The 17496-nt window shown below is 36.0% G+C and overlaps 1 protein-coding gene across 4 annotated transcripts in view; it reads right to left on the bottom strand.

The window, feature by feature from the left end:
• Positions 1 to 1248: 1248 nt before the first annotated feature.
• The window catches only part of axo (axotactin), a 109330-nt gene continuing 93082 nt past the window's right edge, over positions 1249 to 17496 (bottom strand). For all 4 annotated transcript variants that reach the window (XM_089237152.1, XM_089237144.1, XM_089237167.1 and 1 more), the window contains 12 exons: positions 16334 to 16528; positions 16092 to 16232; positions 15307 to 15460; positions 13715 to 13782; positions 13206 to 13300; positions 7377 to 7524; positions 6486 to 6667; positions 5215 to 5323; positions 4912 to 5064; positions 4595 to 4780; positions 3506 to 3597; positions 1249 to 1532 (listed from right to left, as the gene is read on the bottom strand). In XM_089237152.1, coding sequence (XP_089093278.1) covers positions 1377 to 1532; positions 3506 to 3597; positions 4595 to 4780; positions 4912 to 5064; positions 5215 to 5323; positions 6486 to 6667; positions 7377 to 7524; positions 13206 to 13300; positions 13715 to 13782; positions 15307 to 15460; positions 16092 to 16232; positions 16334 to 16528 — 1679 coding nt within the window. In that variant the 3' untranslated portion in view covers positions 1249 to 1376. The remainder of the gene's footprint in view (positions 1533 to 3505; positions 3598 to 4594; positions 4781 to 4911; positions 5065 to 5214; positions 5324 to 6485; positions 6668 to 7376; positions 7525 to 13205; positions 13301 to 13714; positions 13783 to 15306; positions 15461 to 16091; positions 16233 to 16333; positions 16529 to 17496) is intronic.

A 17496-nucleotide genomic window follows, 5' to 3' on the forward strand; every position in this document is an offset into this window, starting at 1 on the left:
TCTTCCATTTGCGTTTGGACGAGATATCTCATCTGTGTTCATTAAGGAGTTAATCATCAATGGAGCTATCTTTTGATTAAGTTCAAGACAGGTTCCATCTCGTAGACAATAAATAAAACTCGAGTGTTTTAGATTTACTGTTTTTCTAGCTCAGTTTAGGTTAGTGCTGGCTCAGTTACTTTTTTCCCCTTTCTGTTAGTGTCTGGCATGGTTTTTCTCGATGTACTCACTTAAAACGCTTTGGAGGTCCTTCTTTATTAATTATATATACAGTGAACAGTTATTTTCCGGATATTATGCTGAGGTGAGCTCGGAAAGAAAAGTCATCATGTCTCCAGTGGTGTAGATGGTAGCATGCTTGCTTGGTATGCAAGAGGGCCTGGGTGCGAGTCCCGGCGGAGACGTGATGACTTTTCTTTCCGAGCTCCCCTCAGCATAATATCCGGAAAATAACTGTTTCCTTGATATCTCTGGCTGAGAAAGAAGCCATCTATATATATACAGTTTTGTATGTTTGAATGTTTTGGTAATGCCAGCCTAAAGGAAAGGTTTTTGAAACACTAAGAATAAACCTTTTTGACAAAGTTAAGTGTCAATGTACTGGCGCATTTTATAGCTGCACACGGAAATCCATCAACAGTTGAAAACAAAATTTCTATTTTATATCATCCAAGAACATTGCTGGAGTCAAGATTTTGATTCTGTGACAAAGTCAAAGATCATTATTATTTCAATTGGTACCAAAACTTCACTAAGTTCTTGACTATTTACTTTGACAAAATGGGTTTGCCCAGTGAGTTATATTTACAAAAATAAGCTGCAGTGGTACACATTGAGAACTTCATCCATCACAAGAGTTTCGCTACACATGTTCACCGGGCAATCAGTGGCGTATCTCATAATATGGCACCAGAGAATAATTAAGAATAGGGTTTTCTTTAAGCTCCAAAATATTGGGAATAACATTTTTAGGCAAATTTAGCCATTTGACTTATTGATAGGTTAATTATATTGTATATCAACTGTATGTATTTATTAGTGAAAAGAATGTAGCAAAATATTCAAATTTCAAAAACTTGAAATTCTTCCAGAAATTGGAATTACTTTGAGTCGTAAAAGTTTGATTGAATAATAATACTGGGATAATGACTCGTGCACTTAAAATTATTTATCATAAAACTATGAGATATGAGCTTTCTCTGGAATAATACTTGATGATAGTTAAGTTCTGTGCATATAAGTTAAAACTACAAAAATGAAAGCGAAGATTTTTTTCTCTTCATGTCATCGACTACTTGATTCTTCTACAAAAGGGATTTTTCCTTCCTTCATTTATATAACCTATAATTCATTTTAAATATCCTCGGAAACTTGCATCAAACAAAGCTTTGACTGAGTCTGTTGATTGTTACCTCACTAGCACTGGCCAGAGGTGCTACTTGCGTTTTGAGGTTTGGCAAAGGTGCATCTACGTCTTCCGCTTCCCTCTGTTCGGTTTCCGATGTTTCACTTGGGTTCATGGAATCTAATGTCTAAATTTTGAAGAAGGGAAAAAAAACACTTGCTTATTACATATATTGATCTCACTAATTTCTACAAATATTTTGAATTTCGAAATAATGCTAAAAATCATCAAAAAGTTATATTTTGTAGTGATACCATTAGAGTTTTAATGGGTGGGCTAGTAGGGCCAAGGGACCTATAAGCCTGTAATACTTATAAAGAATAATTCGAGGATTCGAGGACTGGTTCTCAACGATGGTCTCACAGATAATGTTTAAAAAATAACAATTTTTCGATGCTTCAGACCAAGTGACATGAAAGGAGGAAAATTGAAGGAAATATAAATTTTACCCTCTAGTATTTTTCATCAGACCAATCACCGGCATGCATTTAAGATACTTTTGGTGGCACTGGCATCACACCAGGGTATGAAAAAATCATGATTTTTTAAACAATTTAAATCAGATTTTTTTAATTCAAATTAACTGCTTATTAATTAAAACAAATCCTGTTAAGCATTAAGAATTTATATTTTCATATCACCCGTTTTTTCTTCTTATTGTTCAAATTTAATTCAGCATCAATGAATAAACTACAAATGAACTACACGAGAAAAATATGCACACCTAAAATCTATGTTTATGTAACATGAAAGGTCATTTAGCCCAAATTAGCATCATGGATTAACATTTTTCTTGTAGGGAAAAGTGCTTCTATTCATGAAGACTTCCCTCCCATTAAAGTGAATGCTTGATGGCAACTCAGTATCATACATTTTGTGCAGACATCTACATTCACTGGATATACAACTACAGGGCCATTCAGCATCAACTAAAGAAACAAATTCTATTGACAAGTTTGTTTTTTGCACAATTGGTGGATGTGTTTCCGACTTGCATAATGTTGCTTAATAGTTTACACATTTTTATTCTTTCACAGATTCAATGAGTTTTGGTAAAAAAACGAGCAAACTCAAAATTTTAATATGAAAAGTAAAGTCAAAAGCCTAATAATATTTATGTTGGTACAACATGTAGCAATTATGGCATAGAATTCAAAGCTTTTCACAAAAAATAATTCCTCAGTTTTTTAATCAGGGGAACCCTAGTGCTACATTGCAATGCATTGAAAATAGCTCTGTTTAGCTCCCTATATTTTTTCTGCAATTTTTTCCATGCATAAAATTTAGAAATAGAGCAGTTTTCTTTCTGCACGGTATCTAGGGATAAAGTTCACATCTATATTTACCCCAAACATCTTCTATATTTCTTTTAATCATGAACTTTGTCATATATCAGTAACATTCATACCATACCAGGGGTTACTTTTTACTTCAATATCATTGAAGTTATGTAAAGAAAAAACAAGATTTTAAATCATGATTTAAAATAAAGCTGATTTACCCTGCACCACACTCTTCTTGTTTATGTTAGTATTTGTTGTACTGCACTTGAGCGGGATTTCAGAAGTTTATGCACGCATAAAAAGCTAGATTTTTTTTAAAGTGGATTTTATGATTAAATACATATATATTTTTAAAAATTTCACTATTTATGATAATATTTCAGCATAATAATTAACTGCCACCAATATTAATTAGTGAGGTATAATTCAAGATTATGGCGTGCTGTTACTTTTTGGCTTGATTTTATGATTTAGCAGATCTCAAATTTATTGTTCTATATTAATATGTAACTAACAAAATCTATATTGCTAATAAATTTGATTATGACACGAGTTTTATCACCATCATGTCTTATCAGGTATTTGCCGAGGCCAGGGCCTGTTCCTCATAAGCTCGGGTCTTGGGTGAACATTTAATTTTCCCAGCCTCTATAACTATAGCATTCTTTGGGGCATAGTTAAACCCATATATTTTTGTCTGTAGCTTCCATGTAAATGCTAGTATAACTTTATTTGTGTTTTTATGTGTTCAAAACCTGAAAAGAAAAATTTAAATGTGTAACAATTTTACTGATCAGAACTTGAAAGTTAAACTTACAGCATTGCTGACTAGTTGAGCACCTGCAGGATCCCATTCAAGTTCTTGAGAAGATGTTGACCTAAGTGGAGCCAGCTCCATTACATTCAGGTCTGATAAAACAATATCACAATTAAATATGAATATTGAAATAAATAAGACTAAATGAACATTTAATCGATAAGAAATATGTATTTTTTTGCATAAATAGTGAAAAGCAAATTTTGATCAACCAGAAGTTGCATAATGTCAGCTTGAAAGGCTGTACCGATTATATTGATACTTTGTCTAACAAAGGTAATTTCTTCCAGAATCACATTGGTTAGCCGAAATCTTTGTTTGTAAAAACATGATTACCATAGGTTTCTATGTAAAATAGTTTAATTTGTTCCATGTAGGGCCAAAAATTTGAAGATGAGTTTTTTAAAACACCAAAAAGCTCTATGAAAAAGACAAAACTGACTCAGGGCTAAAAAGAACAGCTTCAAAATTCAATAAACGAGAATTCATGGAAGATACTGAAGATCTTTTTATTTTACACAATCAACAGCCAGCCCTGGTCTGCTTAAGCTGATGTTGAAATAACTCAGTTGAGTTCATAGGTGTCCCCATCCATTTATGATTTGATCAGCTCATTTCAATGTCTCGTACACGCAGATGCGAAAAGATAAGCTCCTAGAATGTCCAGACTGTTCAGTTTGATGTGAAGAGCTTTGCATTGATTGATGATAGAACGCGCACTCTGAAAACATAGGCTCCTTTTTTTAAAATACATTTTCTATCATCTGAATCTTTCATTTAACATAAAATGGTTCAAAACTTTAAAAGCGAAGCGAAGGTACATCCAGAGAAAGATTCTGAGGTGGACATGAGTTAATCGGTCTCAATCAACAGTAATGCTGGTGATGATTACCAAGAAAATTCAGATCGCAACGTGGGTGTTGGCAACGTGGTTAGGTTAGTATGCACATCCATATCAACGGAAATGTCATTCAGCTAAATCCATATTCATCAGCTAAAGCTGAAAAATCACAGGAAAAAATATTTGTAAGCTGAAAAATTTGTAAGCCGAGGTGTTCGTTAGCTGAGGTAGCACTCTATTTTTATTACCATTTGAGCGAGGATATACGCTGTTCTTCCTATCATTCATCATCGCAGGTGGTTTCACAGAATTTCTCTTGAAGTCAGGGGCAGATGAAAATGAAGTAGGTGCCGGTGTTGGTAACCATGTCAGAGGCTGTACTTCTGAGTCACACTCTTCCTCTCTGTTTTCTTCAGCTGGTGAGAAACTTACAGCTACGCAGAAAAATGAGAGATGCTTTTCAACAAAGCTAAGAAAAGAAAAATCTAACTTTGTCTTCAAAATTTGTAAAGCTCTCGTTTGAAATGAAGTTATTTCTAGAGTTTTAAATTTCTGACTAGCATACCTTTATTTCCGCTAGCTGTTCTTCTTTTTCCCTTATATACCTCATAGTCTTCACCCATTTTAGCTCTTTTGTGACGATACTGAATTCGATATATGTAAAATAGTAAACCAAGGACAACCAAGATCAGCAGCACTCCCAGGACGGCCGCAACTCCTTGAGTGAAAATCAAACCATAAAACATGAAATTAAGTCTAGTCATTGACAATGGAACTTAAGGCAATGGACAATACTTTCACATGAAAGAAATCAAGTAAAAAAATTTATAGCGTTCTCTCTATCACCATAAATGATATAAATATTTACGGTTGCTTATCTTGATTACACTTTTCAGAGAATTCGCTGTGGTTCTTCCAAAATCATTTTCATATTGAACCATCACTGGCGGCTCTTTGAACCATTCCTGCCCATGAACCTACCAAGAAAAATGCATCCATAATAAATAATAATGATTCATTTGCATCAGGATTCATATGTAGTTGTGCAGTTTTTTTAAATAAACTAAGAGTATGTGAAATCAAATTTCCATTATATTAGAATGCGTCGAAAATTTTGTGATATTTTCATGTGAGTATTGTCTGCAGCATGTATTTCATAAACAAATCATGACTGGAAAATTAACCCACTGAAAGAGGTTGTATATATATATATATATATCAAAGCTGAATGAATGAATGAATGCTAGAGCTTTGCATCTGGACTTATCCCGCTGCCGAGATCTCTTCCAGCACAGCATCGTGGCAGAGTCTGGAACACTTTATTTCGTGTCAAAATTTTTTTTTACAACTTATTTTCCCCGGACAATTGGATGTAATCACGATTAAGAAATTTTGTGCTGATTACAGACGAGATGGGGTTGGGAGTTGGAGAAAAGTTTCAGGGTTTCGTTAAGATGGTTGAATGTATGCATATTAGGATGGAAGTATATTTTAAAAGCAATTGGAGGGGGCCACATGCCACCTCATCTGTTATCTTACACGTGCCATATTATATACACAGGATACAAAAAAAAAAACCATGATATATCACAGCTGCAAACTTTGGAGAATTAGGCAGATCCGAATTATGCACAAAAACTATAAACAAGCAAAATATGAAAGGGATTTATTTTAAAAAACAAAGTGAGACTTTTCATCAATGAAAGTAAAATTGTAAGTATTTTTCCCTTTGAAAAAAATGGGACATTACCAATTAGAACAGAGTCGCTAATCACCAAACAGGGTAAATCTCCTATTATTACTACACTTAAATCAAAATCACATCAACAGAAAATCACAATAAAAAAAAAAAACCAGTACAGAATACGCGATCTTTTAGGATGTGAGTAACCTCGCTGATTCGAGTGTGGAAATGCCGAACAGGTTGGCTGTTTGGGGAATTATGTCTTTTCCTTGCTAAAATGAAACATTTCTCCATAATTTTGCATGAGTGACATTAAAAAAAAAACAATACATGTACAGGCAACAGACTTTTCCCCGGCAAATTCATTGAGAATTATCCCCCCCCTTCCAAAACTAAGATTTGTTTTCAACCACGGGCAAATGATTGAAATATTTTCAGAAAAAATTTGTTCTTACTTCAGGAGGAGATTCAGAAGGTAGTGTCTGTGCTAAAAGTGGAGACATTTGTGCGAAAGACGCACATTTCCTTTCATTGACTGAACCAACAACATTTATTTTCGTTAGTGCTCCTTTCATGTAACCAAAAGCTGTTTCCAGAGGCATGATTCCGATATGTTTGCCAAATTCCACCTTCACATCTGAAACAAAAAAAAAACCAATAATTTTGGTAAATTCTGAAAAAGAAATAAGATGGTGAATGAAATATAATGAATCTATAATGATATAAATAATTTAGTGATGGCGCACATATGGAAGATTTTATAATCACAAGTGATTTAATCATTTCCACAGTTTCATAAATCTGATCCCCATTATAACTGCCACAGTGGAAATAACCAAACACCAAACCCAATTTAAATGCCGGGTTTTTTTTTTCGAGATGACTCTTTCAGATTTTGTACGTGATAATGCTTACCCCCAAGAGCAATGAACTGAGGAAGAAAAATACTGTATTTTTCTCTATCATTTATAATATATGCATATTCCTATAGTTCCAAAGTGAAGGGGAAAAAGTATATTTCGAATCCTGCCTCTTTTCTTCTTATACCAAAATACAGACAAAAGCTGGCTCTGCTTACTGGCAATTGATTGACAGGTTGGGGGAGGAGAATAATTAAAACATGTTCCGAGTGTGGAAAAAAGACATTTTCACCTCTCTGGGATCGTCATTGCTGAAATAAATGAGTTTTAAGAAAGCAAGATATCTCGTAATTGCTACTGAGAAGTTTAAAAATCATGTTACTTTAACTTCAACCTCTGAATTTCATATAACATGCCTTTCAATCTAAAAAAACGCTACCTACATATACATTTTTTTAAAGTTTTTAGAAATTAATGTATGCCTACTAGAGATACACCCATTGAAGTTGACATATTGCCCTGCTGTGTCTATTGACTCAGGAAGTCCAGATATATACAGAACGTTAAATGGTCCTTCAAATTTTTTAGATGCTTCAATAACTTCTACGTATGGATTGTATGATTGGCCATCAACCTAAAAATAAAGAAGTAACATTTTTAATTGAAAATTCAAAATTATATACAGGGGTTGGACAAAATAATGTGAACACCTGTGCAAAAAACAACACTCAAGGGAACCTATCGTATATGCCCACCCTCTAGTGTGGAAGAGTTCCACTTAGTGGATGATAATGTGCACACATCAATTTAGTCATAGCAGTGATAGCGTTCAATGTGATGTATATTGGGGCGTTAAAACTTCGTTATGGCTGATCTCACAGATTTCGAAAGAGGCATGATTGTTGGAGCCGTCTCGCCGGGGCCACTGTAATGAAAACGGCCACCCTTGTTGGTGTCGGGAGAAGTACTGTGTTGATGGTAATGACAGCCTATAGCAAAACATGGAAAGACATCATCTACCAAGCATAACAGTGGCCGAAAGTCGAAGATGGCTGATAGACCCAGAAGGGGTTTGAAGTAGATTATGGCCAGAAAGCACAAGACAACAGCATCCCAGATAACATCTGAGATGAACACACATCTACAGGAAGGTGTATCGACAAAAACTATCTGCCGTGAACTGCATGCAGCAAACATACAAGGTAGAGCAACTATTCCAAAATCATTGATGACACCATGCAATGCCTTGAAAGGACGAACATGGTGTCACAAACATAAGAATTGGACACAACAACAATGGGAGAATGTCATCTGGTCAGACGAATCATCGTTCACATTATTCTATATTAACCAGTCAACTGTCCAATTAATTTCTCCGGGCGTTACTCGCAGTGCCCACTTTTTTTTGAAGATGCGCACGCTTTTTCCCTTTTCTTGGAAGTTTGAAATATTAAAATACTTTTTTTATAGTATGTTTTTTTATAGCTCGAATGTGTCGAGACATAATATGACACCCCAAAAGTGGGGAGGGGCGGTCATAATGTCCTGTGACTAAAAGAAATGCTGTTGATGGATTTATGTGGAACCATAGTAGTTGAACCTTTGCTAAAAGATATATGAGTAATAAAACAGATGCATCTTCACAAGGGAGTTGGAAATTGAAACAAAAACAATGGGGATGCAGCTTTGCAAAGCATGACAAAGATAATAGTAATAATAATCTCAGACCTTGAAATATAATTGTCAACTCCATCTAGTGATGAGATAATGAAGTAGAAGGGTGGCTGTACAGAGATGGCAGCACATGTATGACAAATTATTTCATCATATCTATGTGAAAAAGACAGAAAAGTCTGTGTGTCTGCAAATGCAGTCGTAGGCAACATCATTGCGTATATCAGCGACGGCAAATGCCGTCTTAACCACTTGACTGGTGAAAAAGACGAAAAAAGTCTGCGCGTCTGCAAATGCAGTCGTAGGCACCAACATTACGAATGGCAGCAACGGCAAATGCCATCGTAACCACTTGACTGGTTAACGGACGTGTTTACGTTTGTAGAATGCCAGCACAAGCCTATGACGTTGATTGCCTCCTTTCTACTGTGAAGCATGGAGGGGTATCAGTGATGCTGTGAGGCACGATGTCTCACTGTGGTGTCGGCCCACTTGTTGTTCTGGATGGGCGGGTTAATGCAGCGGTTTATGTGTGTATTCTGGTCGACCATCTTCATCCAATGGTGCAATATTTGTTCCCTGATTCTTGACCTGAGTTCCAAGAAGATAATTCGCCTGTTCACACTGCTGGAATTGTCTGAGACTGACTTGATGAACACCATGATGAGCTGCAACACCTCGGTCCCCTTATCTTCATATAATTGAACCTTTGTGGGTTATTTTGCAGGCCAAAATGTGCAGTAGGTTTCTACCTCCAAAGACATTTTCTGAATTAGTGACCTTTTTGCAAAGGAATGGTTACGTATCCCTGCGACTGTTGTGCGCCGCTGTGGTGGTCGAGTGGTTATAGTGACGGACTGGCGATGCGAGGCTCCAGGTTCGAACCCCACAGTGGTGGTCGGCTGAAGTTGGTTTTCTGTGGTTCCCAACTTCAAGGCACGAATGCGAGCGGATCTCCCCGTTAAAAAGTCTCGCCACAGAGAGCAACAGGCCTACAACGTTACAAATATTCAATCATTACACTTCACTCACAATTTGAAGTATAGATGGCAGCACTGAAATATCATACACAACACTAGCTACACACTCAGACTGTTAGGTGCACACACTCACTTTGTTCCAGACTCTGCCACAAAGCTGGGTTGGAAGAGATCTCGGCAACGGGATAAGTCCGGTGGCAGAGACCCTGGCGTTCATTCATTCATGTGACTGTTGTGCATGAGTTGTATTTGTCCATCCCATGATGGATACAAGTTGTAATTAATGAAAAAGGAGGGCCAACAGCCTATTAATAAAGATTTTGTCTCATTTCACAGATGTTCATATTATTTTGTCCAACCCCTGTAGATAGCAGTATATCAGAAAAATCAGTACAAGTTTTGGAGCATCAAATACATTAACACCCCTCTTAATGGACACCCCTCAGATGCGGTCATCCCTCTTTTACGGCCAAATAATAATTTTCCCTGGTATAATAAAATTATGCACTTCAAACCCCTGATTAACTGTCAACCCTCATTTATAGAGGATTTTTTCACCAGTGTCCGCAAAAGAGAAGTTTTACTGTATAATCAGATGTAATATTAAATATCCTTTCGCCATTTTTGTCACGTCGTAGACATTTTATCCTGATGGGGTTAGATCGGAACTGGATCTGCTGATTCCAAATATCTTTTGGTTCTTGTCTCTTACCCAGACGTATATGGAGAGCACAAATATATTAATTTACCCTTTAAGCGGTTTTCAAAATTTCACTGATTCACATTATAACTGCCACAGTAGGCATCACTAAGCCCTCTGCAAAATAACACACATTTCCCAGGAGAATATTTTTATCAGATTTTGTGCACTTGATAAGTGCTTTCACCCCTTTCCTTAAACACTGAGAATAATTATGAAAAAAAAAACAAACTTTGAGCAAAATCTGACTCTGACCATTGGCAGTTGATTTGACCTGACAGGTTGATGTGGGGGGAATAGAAAACCTGTTTGCAAACAAAGCTCTCTGTATGGAGCCAGCTGAGAGGGTTTTAAAGACACAAGATGTGTCCGCTGAAATAAAAGGCATCAAGTTAGGCAAGATATCTATCTCTTCATTGCCATTGTAAGGGTTAAGAGGCAGATCCTTTTGCATTTGTCTTGGTAACATACCAATTATGAGAGTAAAAAGAGAACCCGTGGTCAAGAAATATTTCGATAAGAATTGAGCAAGTTTCAAACATACAAAATCTCAAGAAATTCCTTGATTACATTAGGCTGATACCTTAAGTGTGCATCATTCATTATTATTATAGACTGAGAATAGATTATTTTAATATAAATACATTCTTAAGTGAGAGTGGCATTTGTAATTCATTACACTAAGTATACAATTTTTTTTGTTCCTGGTGGTGCCGTCTTAATGCATGGGCCTACCCGGGCCTCAAGAAAAGAGAGGCCTCAGAAAAATAAGAAGCAGTTGAATTTTTTGAGAATTTGCGAGGTAGGGCCTAAGAAAAATCACTTGGCCTGGGAGCCCATGATGCTCTTAAGGTGGCCCTGGTTCCTGGCTAACCAGCCTCATTTCCAAATCCATTACTACTAAAAGGGGCAGAAAATAACAATTTTCTGTTTTCAACATGGTTTTTGAATTTATGAAAATTTTTTAAAAGGAAGAAGTATCACAGAAATATTATGCAAATAAATAGTTATACAAAGGTTATTAACAGCTGGCTGATGCGAAGATATATTTTTTAGAAAGAGAGAAAATTCAACTGCCCCTGCAGGAAAAATCCAACCCATGTCCTTTCACTTTCCGGGCCCTAGACCACTAGACTACAGAGGTAACAAACATCTCAATAGGACATGGATTCGATTCCCTGCAGGGCAGTTGAATTTTCCAAAAAATATATCTTCTCATCAGCCAGCTGTTAATAACATTTGTATGGATAGCGGAGAGTGACGTCATCCTCAAAAATGACAGTTATTACTACCCAGAGTTACCAGTTATAGATCTTACAAATCGTATATATATCCAAGGGTGACTTACAGTCTGAATCGTCAATGATTATTAAAACCTAAGTTAAGAGCCAAACAAAAAATAGCTGATTTGAGACCAAAAACTGCAGATGCATATCAAATGGTATAATCATATATAATGGTATGATATAACATAATGGTATTGTGGCAGTGCTGTAGGCAAGAGTGCGTGGGTGTTGGCATTCCAATATTATAAATCTGTCAACACATTGTTTTCTTGAGCGCGCCTTTTCTTTACCTCTCTTTCGCTGTTTTTGAGACAGAAGGCTTTCGTTTCTTGCAGAGTCAAGATGTCATTTTTATGTGTCCGTGTATTTCTTGTTTCATATATGTGTGTTAACGTACCGTGTGTTTCTTCTAATTAATAAACTGTATATTTAGCCGTTACCTGGAATCATCAATATTTTATGGAGTCAAATTTGAGCTACCAATGGATAAGTCGCTATTTGAATTGAAGTGTCAGCACATCACCTTCATACAAGTGATACCAATCATATCAGTGACCATAGTATAATCAGTTACAGCCTCTTTTTATTCAGCACTAGCTATAACACCCGGCGCTGCCCGGGTTTTCTTTAATGAGGCTATTTGGATCACATATCTCCCTCTTTCTCTAAGGGACATATAAACTGTGTCCAAGTTAACCAATGTGGCAACTTCCTGTGCGACTCATGAAATAAACAAATCTAGATTTAAAAAATGTAGAAATGAAAATAGTTGTTTTCCTTTTTTTAAGGGGCGCTAGATATTTCGATCCCCCCCCCCCCACCTTGAACTTCAAGTTATTTACCTGAGTTAAAAGTTATTCCAAAAATGATTAGTTAAAGCTGTGGAATTTCTTCGATGTATTTTACGGATTCATAATTAATGTTAAACTATATGAATTTATGACATGAATGTCGCTCTTCACTTGTTAATACAAGATATACGGAAGACTGGATGTTGTGAAGATATTTATTATTTGAGATGTTAGTTTTTTTTTTAAGGAAGGAAAAACTTATCTCTGCCTCTACCGGGAGTCGAACCTGGGTCCCTCGATTGCCGGACGAGTGCTCTGACCACTAAGCTACAGAGGAGATAGAGCTTATTCAAATATGTGTGAGAATAAAGATGGAAAAAATCCCATCTTTTTTTTTAATTTAAACGTTTATTTAAATACTTATTTTATTTCCTGTGAAACCTCTAGATTACTTATATTCTCTGAAAGTTAGTTGCTGAACTTGTTAAAGCAAGTAACAAGTTGTTCCTGAACTTGCTTTAAACTGATTTATTAGTTAGTTTTAATCGTTCAATTAGTTTAAAACTAAGTTAGTTTCAATATTCCAGTCACTCAATGGTAAATGACCAAATCATAAATATCAGTGCCCCCTTACCACAAAAGCAAAGTTTGAGGGGAAATAATAATCATTTTCATAATTATTCAGGTTAAGCAAACACAGGAATAATAACTTCTAACCAGAAACAAAGAGAAAGCATTTTTTAAAAAAATACATAGTATGTTATTAAACTGGAATATTACATGAATGCTACTGGAAATGAATCGTATAATTTTTACTTCGATACACTACTACTCACTATGACAGTCATCATCACACTCACACATAAAAAACATCATTTACTCACTATGAAAGTAATATCTTCAAGATGTCTTGAAAAGTAGACCCAGTGCCTGTTGCCATCTGACCAAGTGTTTTTAGTTCTAGCAATTCTCTTGACAACTATACAAAGAAAGAAAAATTTGATTAGTAGAAATTGCAGTCACGAAACTCATACACAAATAAAGCGATAATGATACACCGTTTGAGTGAAAAAAAAAAGAAAGAATGGTGCTTAAAACGGAAAGTTAAATTTGTTCCTGAAAACTTCTCATGTTATGAAAACTTTTACATCAATACATTTAGCTTGTAAAGCATGCTGAAAAAAAATTTTCTTAGAGAGCTATTAACTATTATAAGGTATTATTTATGCTCATCAACACACTCATCACATGATGACTTAAAAACCTTGATTTAAAAATTACTTTCTCTTGTCCCATAATAATAATAATAATTAAATTGGGAGTTCATGGTATATGAAGTCAAATGTGACAGGTATGAATTACAATCAATATAAATAGAACAGTTTCCATTTACCATTTTCCCCAATACTCTCTTCAACAAACAATGAATTATCTTCCGTTATTCCGATTAGAACATATTTGCTGAAATTCAGAAAAATATAGATATTTTAGTGCAACTAAAACACACTATACAGTAGACTCTCAACTATCTGGCTTGCGACTATCCGGTCTAGTTAAGTAACAATAATTCTCTGTAATGAAAATGAAGAATAATTTACTTTGCCAATTCATTCCATGCATTTTTCCTCGTGCCAAGGCATTAAATTTGTGCAATCATTTTTCAATGAACAGTGAAATATGTTTAAATAATTTTTGTAAGAATTAAGTCTACATTAATACAGTTAAAACTCGATATAACAACATATTGCGGACTAAGAAAAAATATTGTTGAGGATATTGAGGGATTATCATTATACAGAGAGGCAACGTCATTATCAAGTGCCATCAAATTTATGCTTCTATTGGCATCTTTTCTAAATTGGCATAGTTAGTACCACCGAAAAATGCACTTTTTGAGAACTGCACCGAATCATTGTATGTATATACGGGATGATTATAAAAAAAACTATCCCGACATATGGGCCCCTAACTATCATACCATTCACAGAAACTGAATGAAATTTTGGCATAAGGTATTTTGAGGTATGCGCTCAAGAATGATATGGAAAACAACAGTGTCACTCTAACAGTTACGGTTACAGTGAAAAAATTTCGAAAATATCAAATGGCAACACCAAGTTTTTTGTATTGGAATGTGATCTCCATACTGAAAAACACTAAATAGCGTTGGAATGGCACCTGTACACGAAAATCCCCGGAGCTAGGCAAGTAAAAAGGAGTTTGCCATGCACCAAAGCATTAATGTTCGTTTCATTCGTCACACCATTTCTTCGGCTGACATCCCAGCCTGATTAGTCCTCCACAAGGTCATGTGGAAAATTTGTGAAACACAATAAAATGCTTTATTTTATGCTGCTTCTCTGTCCTTATTGGTTGTCCTCACTTTTAGCCTATCTACCGCCGGTGATTTTCATGCTACAGTTGCCATTCGAACGCTATTTAGGGTTTTTCACAATGGAGATCACATTCCAATACAAAAAACTTAGTGTTGCCATTTGATATTTTCGAAATTTTGTAACTGTAACTGTTAGAGTGACACTGTTGTTTTCCATATCATTCTTGAGCGCATACATCAAAATTTCATTCAGTTTCTGTGAATGGTATGATAGTTAGGGGCCATGATGTCGGGATAGTTTTTTTGTAATCACCCTGTATATAATTTCTAATGTATTGTTTTAAAGCCAGGGTCTGGGTCCCCCCTCAAATGACGGGCCTATTCAGAGGTCAGAATATGCGAATAAGAGTGGTTTCCGAAATAAAAAGGTGCTTTTTAATGGTAGGAGGGGGGGGGGGTAGGAAGTGAGCATCTGTAGAACTTTGGCCTATCTGGCTTTTTTTGTTATCCGGCCTATTCTGCCTCCACATTTAGGCCAGATAGTCCAGAATGCACTGTATTGACAATATACAAAACTTCAAAGTCACTTCGATTTTTGTCATGCTGTTTGGGTTTTAGAACACACATAACGTTACATTCAAATCACTTACGTTTTGGCAAACTGAACAAGAATCAAAATTTGATGGAAAGGACTCTTGTAATCTGTAGAAAATGCAAGACGTATGGCAACAGGTTTCGTTTCTATGCTTTTATCATCAAAAGAATACATCAATATTGATTTTCCGTCAAAATTGCTCCCAATGTCTATAATTGAAAGAAATTGGTGTATAAACAAAATTGTGGTTAGAGTATTAAGAATCAAAATTTATTCTGATGAAACATATGCCACTTCTATTACCATCATAAGTATAATTATGGAAGAATTTCAGGCTGTTTTGTCATACAAATCTTCACATAATATCAACATTCTGCTTGCAAGAGTAAGAAATCTCCAGGAGTGGTTTACGGAAAAATTGTCCCCAAAATTTCGCTTCTGCTGTTTGGACCCAGCACATTCCCCCCCCCCCCGACCGTGTGAGTGGCAGAGTGACAGTATGAGTGCATGATATATGACTGACCAAGTGAGTGAAGGTCACTTACTTGATTATTCATGAAATCATTTACTCAACTATGAGGTCATAAATTCATATGGTCCCTCACATACTCACGCAGTCAGTCACTCACTCAGTTACTCATATGTTCAGGGCAGGTGGAATGTATCAGGACGAAACATACCAAGGGTGCAATGTCGGAGACGAAACTTCTTGATCTCGTCTAGGAGTATCTCTGCTCCATTTTAAACAAAATCAGAAAATATGGGGGGGGGGGGCGGGACTATTTATCAAAAGAATTGCTCAATTTGATTGAAAAAAATTATACTTCAAACAATCATTACCTTTCTGGCACAGCTCTCCTGTATAAGATGTTAGAGTGCAGTCGCATGAAGTTGTATTCTCCTCCCAGTGTTCGATACAGAGTCCATGGTTTTGGCATGGCTGACTGTCGCAAAGCATAAAGCAACCAGGCCTTATGTTGCCTACACACAAAAAGATTAAGAAAAGAAAGTATTCTAAAATTATCAACTATTGTTGGAATATTCTGAATAGGGCATTATCAAACAACAGATAAAAATAATACCAAAAATTGCATCCTGAGCTGTACTTTCAGCCGCAGCCTCCAAATCGAAAATTTCTTCACCAACTTTCAAGCCCTGGATACATCCAACAAATCCTCTTTTTGTAAAATTTGTAGTTGTTCCGCTTCCTACATGTCCTAAGAACATTTCGCTGTGGTCGATAGTTCTGTAAGCTCCTCGAGGTGGAAATACAATTTCTGACAGAAGAAATTGATAAAAAAATTTTAAACAAGGATCCTTTTAATTTCAATTATTACCAGGGCTGAACAAATCCCAGGTGCCAATGACAACTAAAAATTGGTATCAGTGCCTAAAATTTTCTTTGTGTGGTTACTAAATCACAGGCTGAGAGTAGCACAAAATGTTTGGAATGTACAGCAGCATATCTGCCACCATGAAAGGGTCATTATGCCCTGGAGAAGACAAAAGAAGCAGAATTTTGGACTTTTTTCATCAGGTAAAAATTTTTTTTGGCACCTACAAAATTGTTCTGGCATCTATTTTTTTTTTCCGATTTGTCCAGCTCTGATTACTACTTCATATTCACTTTCATGGAATCTACTTGTTTGAAAATAGCAAACACGAGTAATAGACTTCTATTAAGGCGAATTCAATTTACTTTTTTTCTTATGCAGCAGGGCCGTAACTAAGACTTTTGTACAAGATATACAGTTGACTGGATGTTGTGAAGATATTTATTATTTTAGATGTTAATTTTTTTAAGGAAGGAAAAAACTCATCTCTGCCTCTACCGGGAGTCGAACCCGGGTCCCTCGATTGCCGGACGAGTGCTCTGACCACTAAGCTACAGAGGAGATAGAGATTTTCCTTCGCTAGAGCGTATATATGCCGAACGGAACCGTGCAATGGACGGTGAAACCGATCAGCTAATAGCTCATGGACGACGAGCCACCAGATGGCTTTCACCGTCCATTGCACGGTTCCGTTCGGCATATATACGCTCTAGCGAAGGAAAATCTCTATCTCCTCTGTAGCTTAGTGGTCAGAGCACTCGTCCGGCAATCGAGGGACCCGGGTTCGACTCCCGGTAGAGGCAGAGATGAGTTTTTTCCTTCCTTAAAAAATTAACATCTAAAATAATAAATATCTTCACAACATCCAGTCAACTGTATATCTTGTATTAACAAGTGGAGAGCGACATTCA

The sequence above is a fragment of the Pholcus phalangioides genome, unplaced genomic scaffold (genome assembly GCF_987345545.1).
Source record: "Pholcus phalangioides strain wild (caught in Gottingen) unplaced genomic scaffold, Ppha-v1.0 ptg000002l_1, whole genome shotgun sequence".
Classification (NCBI taxonomy): Eukaryota; Metazoa; Arthropoda; class Arachnida; order Araneae; family Pholcidae; genus Pholcus; species Pholcus phalangioides.